The sequence below is a fragment of the Protopterus annectens genome, chromosome 2.part1 (genome assembly GCF_019279795.1).
Source record: "Protopterus annectens isolate FY-2018-M chromosome 2.part1, PAN1.0, whole genome shotgun sequence".
Lineage (NCBI taxonomy): Eukaryota > Metazoa > Chordata > Ceratodontiformes > Protopteridae > Protopterus > Protopterus annectens.
This window is the reverse complement of record NC_056729.1, coordinates 678,784,753-678,801,495: the sequence shown is the minus strand read 5'-3', so window position 1 is coordinate 678,801,495 and position 16,743 is coordinate 678,784,753. Positions and strand designations below refer to the sequence as shown.

Sequence of the window (16,743 nt, the reverse complement as noted above, 5' to 3'; positions counted from 1 at the left end):
ATAACTCTGCCAGTGCTGCTCTTTCACTTAGGATCCCCTTATTCCCTTTTCTTTGCCTATACTCCGATATCAATCTTTGACAGGGATAGCAATCTGTAACCTGCAGTCCAAATAAATGTTCTGCTTGGAAGTTCAGGTACAGAATGCACTTAACACTCATTCTGTCCTTAAGTATTCAAGTGCAAATCGGTGCTGACGTTGTCCACACCACATTGCCATTGTTAGTACATTAAGTTTTGATGGTAGCATCATTTTCAGTAAGATAATGTCCTTTTCTGGAGAAATATATACGATTATCACATCTGCTGTAATAGCTCAATGTAGATATATTATTGACATATTTATTTCGCAATAAACATGTATTGTGTTCTCACCCTGAAGTCATATACTCAGTCCATAGGAAACCAAGTATAATGCAACTTGCAAGCTAATTGTAATGTCCATTTATGGGTATTTATGGTATCTGGTAGTACAAGGTTTTGCTTGTTCCAAGATGAACTTCAGGAGGACAACTCTGTTTTCAACAGATGGTTGAATGTCAGTCAGAACGCACACAATTAACACAAAACATATTTAATGGTAAATGGTACCGCCTCGAGACAAAAACAATCCTACTAATAACCTTCGTAGTGCAAAAGCATCCACAGCGAAACAACCAAGAAATACAAAAGTTAGTGCTGCTAGTGACGCTAAGTGCTCAAAAGTACCTCCAGGCAGCCAGATGGATAATTCCACAATTTATTAAGCAAACCACACAATAAATTAACGCTCTTCCAAATAATGATAATTGCGTTTTCGTCTCACTATGTGGGACTTCATCAGATATTAGGAAGTTGTGCTAATAACGTTTAGATATCTTATTTCCTTTACAATTAAGGAAAAATACCAATGACAATTGATTTCCACATTTTAAAATGCCCTATCGGCTTCACTTTCTCATGAATATTCATGAGTATTACTTTCATTATTCAAGATCTCCTAGATGTTCACAAATCTCCGTTCCAAAAACATACATTTTTATATGTGTTTTATATGATTTACGTAATAGGAGATACTTGACATTAAGCTTTCATACTAAACTTTTCTATTCATTCATTTAATAAATAAAGACGTACAATTACATACAATATATAAAAACATTAAAAACATCTTAAATACTTAGTTTTATAAACTTCATAGTTACCTATCTTAATATGCAAAAATAAGAAATTATTCATATGTAATATATAATAAATACTTGGATGTTTAAATAATAACTAAATATGTATAAATATATAAATATATAAATAAATAAATATGAATATAAATATAAAGTGCATGTAGTATAAATTTTATGTATAATATAAAACATTGTGTATGACTTGTGAATTGGTATTATTGAATTTAAGGGACATTAAAAAACTACCTAATAGGATTCCATGAATCTTAATTAAAAACTTCTTTGTAGAAAGAAAAGGAAATAAAAATGACAATAATATTCCATTTACTTAATAATTCTATAGTCTACTGCCCTCAAACAATCCTGCTTTAAAAGTCAGAACATTGTTCATTAACTTTAACAAGTGACAATAGCAATAGAGGTACAGATACTTGTCATCTTAATCTCACAAAGGCATCATTGTTGACAAGCTGCCAAACCAACTAGGTATTGTACAGATTAGCTAGTTTCTCATCCTTTGATATGAGGAATCAGCCTTTGATACCATAGCTGGAGTACACACTCCTAATTGCTCTGAACTCTGAGTGCAACACATGTATTTTAAAAATTGTAGTTTTTTTACTTGATACTATTCCCACCTGAGTAGAACACCCCAGTCTTTTTTTCTCTCTCTCTCTCATTGACTACCAGTAATTGTTCATGCTACTTTACATTTCAGTTTACTACATTTAAACTACACTGGAAATACTACACACCACTGGTAAAATGTTTACAGGCAAAATATACTTACTTCTGTGAGGAATAATCACCACAGTGCTTGCTTCTTGATTGAACACCCTTTTTGGCTGGCTGTTTACAAATGGGCCTTTTCAAGAATTTCCCTCTCAACCTAAGCCTGGAACTTAATCCAGAGTAAAATGCGAAATATGTTTCCCCTTTCCAGAACAATCGCAGCTTGCATCATTTTGATTGCTTTCATTTTTACTGTTTAGAGGTGAGCAAATGTTTTAATATCAATTTCTACTTCATCTAGTTCTGTAATTTCTGTTAATATAGCTATTTGTTCTTTGTTTCTTGTCATTTTTAATCTGATTGCACATGTTGTTAGTTAAATTAATATTCAGATGTTGTGACCACCCTGAAACCTTTATTGTGTCTGTTTGCAATCTCTGTAGCCTCATATATGTTTAGTAGTCGAGGCTGGCCTATAGATTTCAGCAGTATAATCACTTCAGATCTTATAATTCACACTTTTATACAAGTATGTTACTTTTTAGTTTATTTTGTGCCAGTGGCAAAGAACATTGCTGAAAAAACAATGTTGAGCCATTCTGTTCACCCCAACTTAAACAAAATTCATTTGGGAATAGATGGAGTTATAGTTCCAGGCATACACTACATCTTGCTTGTCTGTGTGTACAAATACATGACTGGACATGCAGACATACGCACACATACAGTGCACACAAAGTTTACACCCCCTTGTTAAAATGCCAGGTTTTTGTTATAAAAAATGAGACCACAATAAATCATTTCAAAATTTTACCCACCTTTAATGTGACCTATAACCTGTACAATTCAATTGAAAAACAGAAGACTCACTTTATCCTTTCAATAGATTGTGCTATCTGTATTGACAGGGACCCTGTACATCTGCCTACATAACTATATATAGTACATGCCCATATATTGACTTTGTATATATATTTATGTGCATATGTATAATTGATATCTATACATATATGTGTGTGTGTGTGTGTGTGTATATATATATATATATATATATATATATATATATATATAAAACATATATCTATTCATCCTCAACCCCTTTTCCCATTTTGCACAGGGAATCAGGGTTTCACTTTCAACAGTGACATGCATCTCGAGCCAAGGTTTGCACCACTTGGTGGCAAACCCTGCTGCTGTAGTTCATTTCTCCAGCTCACTTGTGCACCTATGGCCAATTTAGTGTGTCCAATTCAGCTACAGCATGTCTCTGAAATGTGAGAGGAAACTGGAGCACCCGGAGGAAACCCACATGACTGCAGGGAGAACATGCAGACTCCACACAGAAGGCACCCAGCTGATAATCGAACCTGAGAACCTCTTGCTGTGAGGCAACAATGGTAGCCACTGCACCATTGTGGCCACCCATATAGGTATATAGAGATAGAGTTAGATATAGATGTATATAAATAGATATATAGAGAGATAGATATAGATACATAGATGTGTGTTTATAATGGATATAGAGAAATGTAGATATATGCAAGTATATTAGGAAATCTTGACATATTAATTTATGTTGATACCTCCATGTCAGCAGCAGATTTACCTCACATTAAAATATCTAAAGGAACACCAATTGAAAAAGGAAACTGTCTCTTTTTCTGAATGGTTAAAAAAAGTTTAGGTGCACTTTGAATAGTAGTACAATGAGAGCGATTTTAGTGGCATAATGTATAGGGTTAGTGTTAAGGGCAAGGATAAAATAGCACAAGTAAGGTGGTGCAGTGGAGCTTTGCTAGTTAGAGTAGAAAACCAAGAATAAAATGGCCCATTCATCAAAACATGATATAAACTGCTTAATACATGATTCAGTAGAGAGTATACTCTTAACTGCATTCCATTGAAAAGAATAGGAATCTTTAATTCAGAGTAAAGGATGGGTTGATGGATGGAGTGAAGGTGCATGATCTTGCAACAGTGAGCCTGATGAACCCATGCTGCAGTTGGTTCATCACTTACTGTGCGGATGGCATTTGTACAGCTGACCTTTCAGTTTCTAAAGAGCAACTAGAAATTATTTGGTATATGGATATCATTAACCTGTAATTGAGCAAAACTGCTTAACATACTTAGGAATGTGATATGATGGTTTTTTTTTGTAGTTTTTGTTGTGCTTCCATTTTGATGCTTGGTATTTTCCGTATCTTGTCATACTTGTATAATTATGCTTGCTCACCCACCCCCACACATGCATCAACTTTTGATTCCTTAATGTGTAAATGGATATCTATAACTAAAGTTGTTTAAAAACTAAAATTGAAACCAAGTAATTTCCAAGAATTGTTTGGTGGACTGCAGTTTCTTCACCCTGAAGGGTAGCTGAAGTACTGCAGAATGAGGAGCAAGAATATGTTTGAATGTAGTTAGTAAGGATTCCTGGAGACAGAAGTGCCAATACTTGTAATAGTTGGTTCACATTTCACACGTTTTTGATTTTTTTATTTGACTAATATTGATGGAATGACCAAATTAAAAAATTAAGCTGGTAAAATTGTTTAACATAAGGATGATTTATATATTATTATTCTTATCCAAAAAGTTTTCTGTATTTGAATTTCTGTGGGAATGCTACCAGGTATAACCATTGCATTTTAAAATCTTGAAAATTATCGTGTTTGATTTGGAAAAAATCCATTATATAGACTCATTTCTTTCAACCGAATTTTCATTTAACATTTTTCCTCTCTGTAGAAGAACCCGCAGCTTGTATATTTAGAACAGGAGCTGGAGAGTTTAAAAGCAGTGTTGGAAATAAAGAACGAGAAGCTCCATGAGCAAGACAAGAAGATGATGTTTATGGATAAACTGGTGAGGATTTTCTGCATGGCAAAACTGCTTTCTGTAGACATAAAATGTAATGTGTAAAACAAGGTTTGCATTTCCTGCAATGTAATAAAACAGCAGTAGAGCTAAATATTTTAATTCTGTATAACAATCGTAGCTTTGCAGCATTTCCACTGTACTGGTTTCCAAACACTTTTGACTTTGGAGTGTAACTCACTAGATAGAATAGTATTAATGTTCATATACATTTGCTGCTTTTTCATTCAAATGTTCATTATCTGATACATAGATGACATGAAGACTTTATCAGAAGGTATGCCGGTCAGGAGCTAAACCAGTGACTTAAGTACTGTGATACATTCTCTCTAATCCTGCACTACTCTGACAGAAGACATTAGTTTAGCTAACTGAAACTTTATTACTAAGGTTTATCTCTAAGTTAATCAGCAGTCTGCTTCAAAACCAGCTTTTTTTCACCAAAACTTCATGCATTTGCAAACAAGTGTGCAATACAGATTTGATTTGAACTTGCAATGACACACTGCTTTGAGCAGTGTTTGTACTTTGCTGTTAAGTCTGGCTACAGTCTGTGGTTGTCTAGTAATATCAGGTATTTGTAGTTGTTGGATTTGAACTTGGTATGTGATTATCTTTGTTAGGCTTGGCGACTTTGTGTGTGCGTTCATTTGGAAACACAGTCTTCAAAGTTATTTTATTTCTCACCTTGCTTAGCCTGCAGAAGCGTAAATAATGAGTATTATTCATAACTGTATTATTAACAATCCGTGGACCTTTTCTGTTTGTCAAATGCCTGATTATTCAAATCAGAATGGAGGGCGAGTGCTAGATTTAGATGCCACTATTAAACTTATCTTTTTGGTTAACAATACTGAAACACTGACTTCTGTTTATATGATGAAAAATAAAAGCTTTTATACTATGCTGCATTGTTTGATTCATACTTACAGTGACTATGTGAAATAGAGACTAGTGTCCTCTGACAGTTTTATACCTTGGAGTGAAAAGATCAGCTAATAACATGCAAGTGAGTTAAACTTTTCTATAAGCCATGCTGTGCTAGCTGCTCCTAGTAAGGTTACAAAGCATTATGGAGAGCAGCTGTCATTGAAAGCTGAAAAATCAAAATGTGTGCACTGAACATAGTGCTTCACAGACCTAATCTGGTGCTCTGTATGGAATTGCTGGAGGCCTGATCCAAACACCAAAAATACACACACCTCTATGCATTTATATGCATGGGGATGTTTCATCAAAGTGCATTGAAGGTGATTAAAATAGTAATGGGGTGTTTTAGTCAGAAGGGCTGCCTATCTTCAGATGTTGAAGCTCAAAAGACAGTAGGGATAAGGAAGGTAGAATTAGGTCCAACGATCAATACATGGGCAGATCTAAGAGTGATGGGAAGTAGCATGGAATGAAATATGGAGGTAGTGTACAAATACCAGGAGAGATGCATCACAGCGTGCTGAAAATGGTGGCCATTTTATTTTGAGAACCAGTGGTGTAATTGTATACTCTTTCATCAGTAACTGGAATAGTGCTGCTTGAGCTGTGATTGGCAGAAAGTGTCTGTTTTGCATAAAGGTTGAGGTAAGAAAAGGAGACAAGTAAATTATAGACCAAAAATGTACTCTCCATACTTGAGAAGGTCATGGAAAAAGATCCTAAATGGTGGATAGGTGGAGATCCTTACTATTAATTCTCTAGCTGATGTTCAATAGCTTTTTCCTGTTCAGCCTAATCTACTCTGTGATTAGATCAGTAATAAGGCAGGAGAGGTGAATCATGTGAATGTTGTACATCTCGACTTCAGATAGGCCCAAATTAGAGGAGTGAGTGAGAGACATTTGCCTAATCATTATGATGGATAGAGAGATATCCTAAGAACAGTCTGTAAACAGTGGAAATCCAAGGTATTCGGTACTAGGTCAAGTTTTGTTTATTATATTTGTGTCAGATATGGTATTGGATTTTGCAAGAAAAGATCAGTTAATAGAGTGATCTAATGAATGACAGAGCTGGCCACCATAAATAACTGTGGTGGCTTACATTATGTACAGATGGTCAGTAGGTGGTGTTTAATTTAAAAATAATGCAAGGTTATGCCCATTTGATGAAAGAATCAATGGAAAATGTACCCTCTGTGTTGGGTGACTGTAGAATTTTACAGAAAGTAGTGGTCTGGGAATAATCACTTGTCCCCTGTGTAGTATCACTCTGCATAATGTGAAATGGCAGTGGTGAAGGCAGCAGTACTGCACGGTGTACATATTAAAGAGAGTATATTACAAAGACACTTGTGATGTTCTTCCATATCAACGTTGCTGTATCGTAACCTATGGGATCTCCTGCCAAGGATATCCTTACATCTGGTCAGTTTACCAAAGTCATTAATTCATATTACTGTCGTACATTAGACGTGTGTTCCACATGTCACCGTAAGACATAAAGGTGACGTACAGATGCTCCAAACTCAGAACTACTTAGTCACCAGTCTAAACACAATAGTTGTATGTTGGTCAGAACATTATTCGATATGCTGGTTATAACAAGCCTTTTGCAGATAAGTGCCCAGTTGGGGTTACTTTTCTTTTATAGTGCACTTTGAGAGTTTGTCATCCAGTAAAGGAAAACGTCAGTGTGGAAGGCAGATTCCCCATAAGGATCATCTCAAGTGTTTTTGCCTAGGCACGTCTAATGACCACACTCTGTGTTCTGCTTGTCAGACTTTTGTGCCAGAGACACACTGCAGCAATCTGTATTCTCTTTCCGTTTGTCTTGATATAGTGAAAACTAATGTCTCAAGTTGTTGGCCTAGGGTACCCCAGACAAATCCACCTGCCCCAAGATACAATCACCTCTTAAGAAAAAAAGACCAAAATATAGAGGTTTGATATGATTGACTTCAACAATTGGCTAAGCTTCTGGTGTCATTCAAAGGGGATCCAGTATCTGTCTGCCTGGGATGATATGATCGACAGACCACGATGCTTTGCCAGAGATGGTCTGCACCTGTTGCCCCCGAGATTCAGGATACTGGCCAAGGCTCTTGCTAGACCTATAGTGCCTTTTTTAGGCAAAGTTCAAAGGACAAAATCACCACCGTAACAGGTACAAGCATGTAAAATCTGAATGTAATGCTACTCAGTGCTTGAAGTCTAAACCTCAAAATGCACTCTCTCGAGGCACTCCTAAAAATGGAGAACATTGATATCTGTGCAGTAACTGAGACCTGGTTCAAGGCTCCAGAGACCCCCCCTGCAATACCAGGCTACAACCCTTACCACACTTTTTGACCACCAAACCAGGGCCGAAACACTAAAGGTGGAGGAGTGTCCATATTCACCAAGGATATTCACACCACCAGGCAAGTTGCCCAACACAATGCTTCTGAAATTCTCCAGGCGCAAGTATAACACTAGGTAAGACTGCAAACCAAATTGTAGCTTGCTACAGAGCCCCCACCATGCCCCAAGATTCTCGCTCTACCTTTCTAAACATACTGGAAAATATTAAGATACAACCAAATACCCTAATAGTTGGTGATTTCAACCACCCTGCCAATAACTGGGAAAACTCGTGCACCAACACCTTTGCTCAACGGTTCGTGGAATTCATACATTCCAATGCCCTGGATCAACTAATCCATAATCCCACCAGGGGCTTCAATATCCTAGACCTGGTCATTACCAACATGGGAAATCGATGCTCCACACCCATAGTCACCCCCTTGTTGGTCAGGTCTGACCATAAGCTAATCACCCTTAACTTCCACATCCCACCCCCCACCCCCAGTAAGGAAACATCCATAAAAAAACTTCTCCAAAGCCAACTTCATGCTACTCAAGTCAGAAGTGACAAACTTCATGACACCCATGCAGATGGGAACTGAAAGTTCGACTGCTGAATCCTACAATAAGGCACTGTAAGAGCACATCCACTCATGCATGAATCGTGCCATCCCGAATAGAACCAAGATGCTCTCCTTCAAAAAAAGGAAGCTAATCTGGTGGTCCCCTTCCATAAATAAATTTACAACAGAAGGAAGAAACTGTTGCAAAAAAAGAGGAAAATCCCAGGATGCAAAAAACTCCCTTGCCAGCCTCTGTAAGAAGCTGAGATCCCTCATAAAATCCTCCAAAGCTAGTTACGAAAATAAAATTGCCAAAGATTCCAAAGACAACCACAAGGCATTCTATAACTATGTCAAGTATCTAAATGGCAATGCTCAGATCTGCTCTGAGCTACAACAGAATGGCATTAAATATACTGATCCCAAGGATATTGCCAATATCCTGGCAGATCGATTCTGTGCGAACTTCACCTCCCTCTCATCCCCTTAACGGCCCATCTCAATATCAGAAGATTGCCAAATTCCGGTAATAATGGCCACACAGGTAAAAAAAACACACTCTCCAAAGCTAAGAATACATCATCCATGGGACCAGATGACATCCTGGGCTGTGTACTGCATGAACTACAAAATGAACTGGCACCTCACCTGTGTCATGTTTAATCATAGCCTCACCTCAGGCTTCATGCCCACTGAGTGGCACACAGCTACAGTTAACCCACTCCACAAGGGGGGATCCACAAGGGGGGATCCACCTTGGATCCCAGGAACTACCGCCCCATCAGTCTGATGAGCCTAATCTGCAAGGCCATGGAACGTATTATCATGGAACTTATAAACAAAGACATTGTCAACCTTCAAAAACTGGACCCCACCCAGTTTGGGTTTCTTAAAAAGACCGATCTTGTCTCCTGAACCTGATTGACTTCTTCGAATCATTCTCCAGAGCCGTGGACAAGGGTAAGGTGGTCCACACATCCTATCTGGACCTCGCCAAGGCCTTTGACACCATCCCCCACTCTGGAATCGTCAATAAACTTACTAAGCTGGGCATTAATCCCTATGTCACTCGATGGGTTGCCAACTGGCTTACTGACAAAACCCACACTGTAAAAGTAGCCGACTCCAAATCCAGCTCCAGACATGTGAAAAGTGGAGTACTTAAGGGTTCATTCCTGGGACCACTCTTGTTTGGCATCTACTTCTCTGAAGTACAGGCCAACACTAAGGGACTCTGGCTATCAAAGTTCGCAGACTACTGCAAACTGGGAGCCATTATTGAATCCCCAAATGATGTGGATACTCTACAAAAGGGTCTTACAGAAACAGATGCTTGGTGCCAGAGCCATGGGCTCAAGCTCAATGCCAAGAAATGTATAGTTAATCCCCTATGGGGAAAAAACATGAACCTGTGAATTGCCACATAGGTGGCAGTACATTAAACACCGTAAGTGTGATAAGAGACTTAGGGACACAGGTGGACAGTGGTCTCACTTTCGATAACCACATCTCCACAACAGTCAGGAAATCCTATGTGGCACACCTCATCACTAAGGGCTTTTCATCCAGAAAAAAAGGAGGTCATTGTCCCACTGTACTCATCCCTCATTAGACCCATTATAGAATACAACGTCCCATTTGGTATGTACCTCTCAAGACATCTGCAAAAACTGGAAAGGCCTCAGAAATATCTCACTAAAAGAATCACAGGCCAAAAGCAGATGCCCTACGCTGACTGCCTTAAAAAAATGTCAGCTATACTCTTGTCGCATATCGTCTACTCAGAGGCAATCTCTGCTTAACATACAAGGCCATGTCAAACCCAGAACTGTTGGACATGCTACACTTAAAGAAATCCCAATCTGTCAGAGCCACACGCTCCAGGGATCTAAACCTTGTCATCACAATAAACAAAACATGCTGGAGGGATAGGTTCCTGACCCAGAGACTCCTCAGACTCTGGAATAGACTGCCCATACATGTCAGTGTGTCTCTTTGGCTCTGTTCAAAAGGAATCTTGACGATTGGATGGGAGAAAGGAAATTCACACCGGGGATCACATCAGTCGCTCTGTTAGACAGGGGTCCAGGGAAGTAAATAGTGTGGGAAGAATTAGCCAGGGAATTGTTATGGCTAGGCTTGTATAGGCCCTAGGGCCGATAGCCTGGTACCAATCTGTGAACTCCCACTGTCCAGCCTTTGGCAAAAATCCCTCTCAAGGTGCATGGAAGCACTGAAGACTGCCCGGTGCTGACGTCTGCTGTGACCCTCTTGGAGGCCAGCATGGAACCAGTTTCCCATGGGTCCTCTGAGGCTTTGCAAACAGCAGACATGGAGGAGCCACAGTTGATATCAGAGGACTAGGTGTATTCCTCAGATCTTAGAGAGGAAGTTCTTGGTACCCTGATTAAGTCAAAGCAGGGTTGTGAACCACTGAGCTTTGATAAAGCCAGCCTGCCCCTCATGAAGAGAGAGAGAAGACTAAGCACATTCCTCATAGTCCCAAAGATCCTCAAAAAGAGTAGCAGGATTATATGCAGGGCTTGTTTAATGCCCTGATGGTTTTGAGACCAGCCAGGCTTTTTGATTCCTGCCCTTTCTTGGTCCTGTACCTCTGAAAGATATAGGGAACCTGAATCCTCTGCTGAGGAATCTGACTCTGATGAGGATTCATTGTCCTACGCATCCCAAATGCCATCACCTTTGGACTATGGTTCTGAGGAGGAGTCCTTAAGATCTGACTTCCCTTTGGAATAGTTATCCTTTGAGGATATGGTGGTTTACATGATGGAGCATTTTAACTGGGACTGCTTTCAAGTTTCTGACATCCAGAAAAAGGTATAATTAGAGCTGATGTCAGTTTTCATTCATTCATTCCTCAACTAGTGGGTTCCGATCCAACTCGACCGATTTTTTTACAGCTCGTGGATACTTAAACCTCTTGAACTCCTCCCTTACCCATAATGCTGTAGTCCCTTACCATACCTCTGGTCTTGTTTGACACCTTCGCATATGGGCGTGATCACTCTTGATCTTTGGTGTGGCATTTGAGAGAAATAGCATTTTCATATTTTATTACCTTTTTTAGATATATAATATATTCCTCCTTTATCCTTCATACACTTATTGTTTACCATTGTTCGTAAATTTTTTTCTTTCTTATACCTTTGTGGTAATTTCTTTAATTACCGTTGTTGGCAATCCCTTTTCCACTTTCTTTCTTTGTTCATTTGTAAGGCCTTTAATTCATGGGCTTTAGTGGGCCACAAAAAAATAAACTAATTTGAAAAGTTTTACCACCAACTGTGTTGTTGAAAACTTTATCTGGAGCTCAAACCTGCAAAAAATTAGATAAGGAGGAGTCCAGGTAGAGTACACTGGACCCTTCTGGATCCTGTATTCCTAGCTTTGACCCGACTATTGAACCTTCTCATAATCTGTCAGCAGAAATTCAGATGGGAGTTCTCCTGGTTCCTACCCCACTGGATCCAGAGACCTTCACAAGTACTACATCTATTTTGGCTCCTTTTCCAATCCAACCTTTGACTTCAGAGCTCCTGGATCTGAGATGTCTGGAGCTGTCCGTGTTGGATCCGAAGATTGTTGCATCTTCTGCTCTGATACCTTCTCTGAGTGGACTGGCTCTGAGTGTGTCAGAGCCATAGCTGCAGGATCTCAGATGTTGGAGTCTACTCTGAAGTTGGTGCCCTGTGTCTTTCAGAGCCTCAGCTTTGGACAGCTTGGCTCTGACCTCTGCTTTGGTTGGCCTGCCTTCGGGTCAGAGGGACCCGACCATCTGGAAGTATGTTTTCAAAGCACTGTTGACCAGCTTCTCCCTGAAGCATTCTGTCTTTGACGTAATGGAGTGTGTGTTTACTTCTAGAGAAAGGATGACCCCCCCCCCCTTTCCTGGATCAGTCTTTCCAATGTCATATGTGTTTGTGCCCTGAGCCCCAACACTACTCTACGGGGACAGCCAGCCTAAAGTCTCCAAGTTTTCTAGCAGGGTATACTCCACCTTCTGATAGTTCTCCAGAGCATCCCGCTGAAGAAGTCCCTAAGAAGAGAAAATGCAAGAGGAGTTACTTAAACTCTCCTTAGGAGTTGGTCACAGACAATACTGATTTTGATGAGAGGAAAGGGTCCCCAAGATAACCACATGATGGTGTCTTCTTTGGAGGCATCCTGAAGATCCTCAAGCAAAGAGGTGGTTGGTCTACCAATAACCCTTCCCAAGAGGAATCTGCATTCCTGGGAGCCTTTTGGGTCTGGCCCATCTACCTCTTGGGTAGCTCATTGATTTGATCTCTAGACAAGTGTGGAAGGAACCCAACACTGTTGAGCAGGTCCCCACAAGACCAGACAGGGTCCTGGCACCACCAAAAGGAAGATAATTCTGGAGCAAAGGGCCTACTAGTAGATGCCATAGTTTTAGGGGCAGCCACAATGAAGGGAACTCATGGAACTTCATCTGTCCATCCCCCTAACAGGGACTCCAGGTTGTTGGGAAGATTTTGGAAGCAGGTATATGCTTCAGTGACTTTTGCAGTCAGGTCACTAAATTATTTTTATTTTGCCCACTTCACCAGACTTAAGCGGGATTTTATTACAGAGCTGTCTAAACCTGTTTCCATGACCATCACTTCTGAGGCAGAGACTTTTATTGCCTCACAGTTGGCTACCTTATAGTCCATTTCAAATTCGTCCCGTAGGCTCATTTCACATCCAGCTGAAGGTACATCAAGGGTGGGGGTGGGGGAGGTTCAGGCATGTCCATTAGGAGACATGCTTGGATGTACCTGTCTGATTTTGCAGAGACCTTAAAGTCCTCTTCCTTCAATACTCCCTTTGATGGAAGTTGTTTTTTGGCCACAAAGTTAGACTCACACTCCAGGTGTGAGCAGGATGGTAAGACCCTGTCTGCAGTGGGTGTACAGTTTTCGACTCCTCAGAGAACCTTCTAATCAGTGAGTTTGAAAAATGTGGCTCAAAAAAATCCCAGGGTCTTTTCCATGACACACGTGGAGATAGTTCACCCAGCGGCAGGGGGCACTCTAATGGGAGATGCCTGCGCAGCTGAGGAGGCCCGCAGAATCAAGGATCTGCAGATTCTTTCTCTGACAAATCCTAACAGTACTTTTGAAAGAAGGCCTGGTTGTCCACCTCTGGAGGCAGTTGGGGGTCGCCTATCCCTGCACCAGAGAGCCTAGCTGGACATTACAAAAGATACATGGGTACAGAGGACTATTTCCAGAGGTTATATAACACCCCCGTCTTAACCGTACACAGAATTCCCAATGTTCCACCTAGTCAGAAGAAAGCAGCAGCACTGGAGATATAAAAAGCTGCTAGAAAATAGTCATCCAGGAGGTCCCCCCAGACCAGAGAAAGTCTGGAACTTGCCAAAGAAAATAGGGGACTGGAGACAAGTTTTGGATCTCGGCAGTCTGAACAAATCGATCTAATATACAATGTTCTGGATGGTTACAGTTCAGTCCGTTTTGCCTTTCATACAAAAGGACAACTGGAAGTTTTCAGTATATCTTCAGGATACATGCTGTCACATGCAAATGAACAGATGATCCAGGAAGATACCTAAGCTTCCGGCTGGGAGCCAACCATTACCCATTCAGAGCTCTGCCCTTTGACCTCACCACAGCCCCAGTGTGTTCACCAAATGCGTGGTAATAGTAGCAGCTCACTTGAGACTGCAGGGATTCCAGGTGCTTCCGTACTTGGACAACTGGCTCATAGCCACTCCAACCAGACATCTTCTGATAAAAGCACGAGATTATGGAGTCTAGCTTTTTTTTCATCTAGGACTTTCCTTCAGTCACAACAAATCTCAGCTATAACCATCTCAGACATTAGAGTTCATAGAAGCCATGTTCAGTACGGTATCCGTGACACCCTCCCTTCCATTGCCAGGAGTAGAAACTATTTAATTTCAAGTCAAAAAGATAATTCAAAATTCATCTCTGTTAGCTCAATTGATTCTACAAGCCTTTGGGAGTCCATGTCTGCTGTGATGGTTCTGGTTCCATTAGTAAGACACCACATGAGGATTCTTCAGTGGACACTAACATTTCAGTGATCTATTCAATACCGACCTGTGTCCACCCAGATCAGAATAACACAGGCATGAAAAAAGTACCTCTTGTGGATTTGCACTGATCAGAAATTACGAGGCTATCCCTTCATTCTTCCTCAGCCCAAAGCCATAGTGACCATGGGCACTTCCCAAATTGGGTGGGGAGGAGGCACTTCTTGGGAAAGACAGTCTGTCACCTGGTCCCCTTGAAGAGGCCAATGTGCATATCAGTGTCCTGGAAATGACAGCAGTACTCCTAACATTGCAGGCCTTTCAAGACTCTCTCCCTTTGGGGACTATTGTGATTCAGACGGACAATCTGTGAGTAGTAAGGTACATCAACAAACCAGGAGGAACCAGACCTTACTTGAGGAGCTCTGAGTGTGGCAATGGGAAATCTCATCCAGTCAATTTCTGATATGAAGAATAAGCATCCAAAAATAAGGAACCTTGAGGGAGGTGCTGAGCAAGGAGAGAGATTTCCAGGGAAATCCAACATGATAGCAGGCAAGTTGAGCAGATCCATTTTATTGCCTCATGAGTGATCTCTCAGCATAAACGTTGTGGGAAAGATATTCCACCAATGGACTCAACCTTGCTGCGACTTTGCACCCCACTTAACAGCAAGTGCTGTAAGTTCTTTAGCTTGATTACCCCACCAGTAGAATCACAGAGAGATACTGTCCTCCATAACTGGTCCCCTGGTCTCTTTTATGCTTACCCCCCAACTCCTGTAATCCCCAAGTTTCTCCAGAAAACATCTTGATTGAAAAGCGCTGTTATCATTGCACCTTATTGGCCAGGTCAGATTTGGTTCCACTTTCTTTGCCCTCATCTAGTTGACCTACCATGGATTCTGGATCGAATTCCAGACCTCCTGTCTCACCCGACAAGAATGATTCACCCAGACCTTTCAAGGCCTAAGGTTGACCGCATGTTTCTTCCACTTCCAGGCTGTCTTCTCCTGTGCATTGCATTCTTTTGCCTTCCCATAAAGCTTCCATTAGAAAAATTTACAGAAGTAAATGGAAAATATTTGTTTTTTGGGCACAACAGAGAGACATTGAACCTTTTTCAGCACCAGTACCTAAAGTTCTTAAGTTTTTGCCTGCAATTTTTAATGAAGGGGCAAGTTCCTCAACTGTTAAAGTTCAACTAGCTGTCATTTCTAATTTCTACATTGGAGTAAATGATTCCTCCTTAGCTTCTTCAAAACTTTGTAAGGCCTTTATAAGGCTAAATTTTCTTCTTAGACCCCCTTTTAAAGATCCAGTTCCACCATGGGATTTGAATTTGGTATTACAAGCTTTAGCTCCGTCTCCATTTGAACCATCAGCAGTGTGAACTAAAATTTTTAACCTGGAAAAATTTTTTTTTTTTTTTTTTTTTTTTTTTTTAAGCAGCAATAACCTCTGCTTGAAGGGTCTCAGAACTTCAAGCCCGATCTTATTTAATTTTCCGTAAAGATAGTGTAACATTATGAACCAACCCATCCTTCCTTCCTAAGGTGGTGTCAGAATCAAACATCACTCTTCCAAATCTCATGGACAAAGGAGAACACGTTACATTTGTTAGATGTTCACAGTTATGTTTCCTGTTTGCATAGAACAAAGAACATGTATTCAGTTATTTGCTTCCTTTGCAGAGTCAAAATTGGGCAAATCAGTTACCAAGGTAACTTTAGCTAAATAGTTAACTGATTGCATTTCCTTTGTTTACAGCAGTTTGGGTTTGTCTTTGTCACAGCCTTTAAGGGTCCACTCAACCAGGTCCATTGCAACTTCATCAGTATTTTTTTGCAGGTGATCCGTGGACGATATCTGTGCGACTACAACTTGGGCTAATCCTCCTACCTTTATTACTCATTACAAATTAGATCTGGTCTTGAGGGTAAGAGCAGCCTTCAGCTCAGTTGTGCAAAGGAATGTCCTTCCTTAGTCCACCTGGGATTCAGGTATCTGGGGACTCTGTCCCAGTTGTTGAGGAATTAATGTAAATCGACAGCATTAGATATAAAAGTTATGTTCTCACCATAATGTTCCA

At 40.3% G+C, this 16,743-nt stretch overlaps 1 protein-coding gene across 3 annotated transcripts in view; it reads left to right on the top strand.

Annotated features, from left to right (window-relative positions):
* Positions 1 to 16,743, top strand: part of MTUS1 (microtubule associated scaffold protein 1) — a 2,531,455-nt gene that overhangs the window by 2,387,046 nt on the left and 127,666 nt on the right. For all 3 annotated transcript variants that reach the window (XM_044062416.1, XM_044062417.1, XM_044062418.1), the window contains one exon: positions 4,643 to 4,759. In XM_044062416.1, coding sequence (XP_043918351.1) covers positions 4,643 to 4,759 — 117 coding nt within the window. The remainder of the gene's footprint in view (positions 1 to 4,642; positions 4,760 to 16,743) is intronic.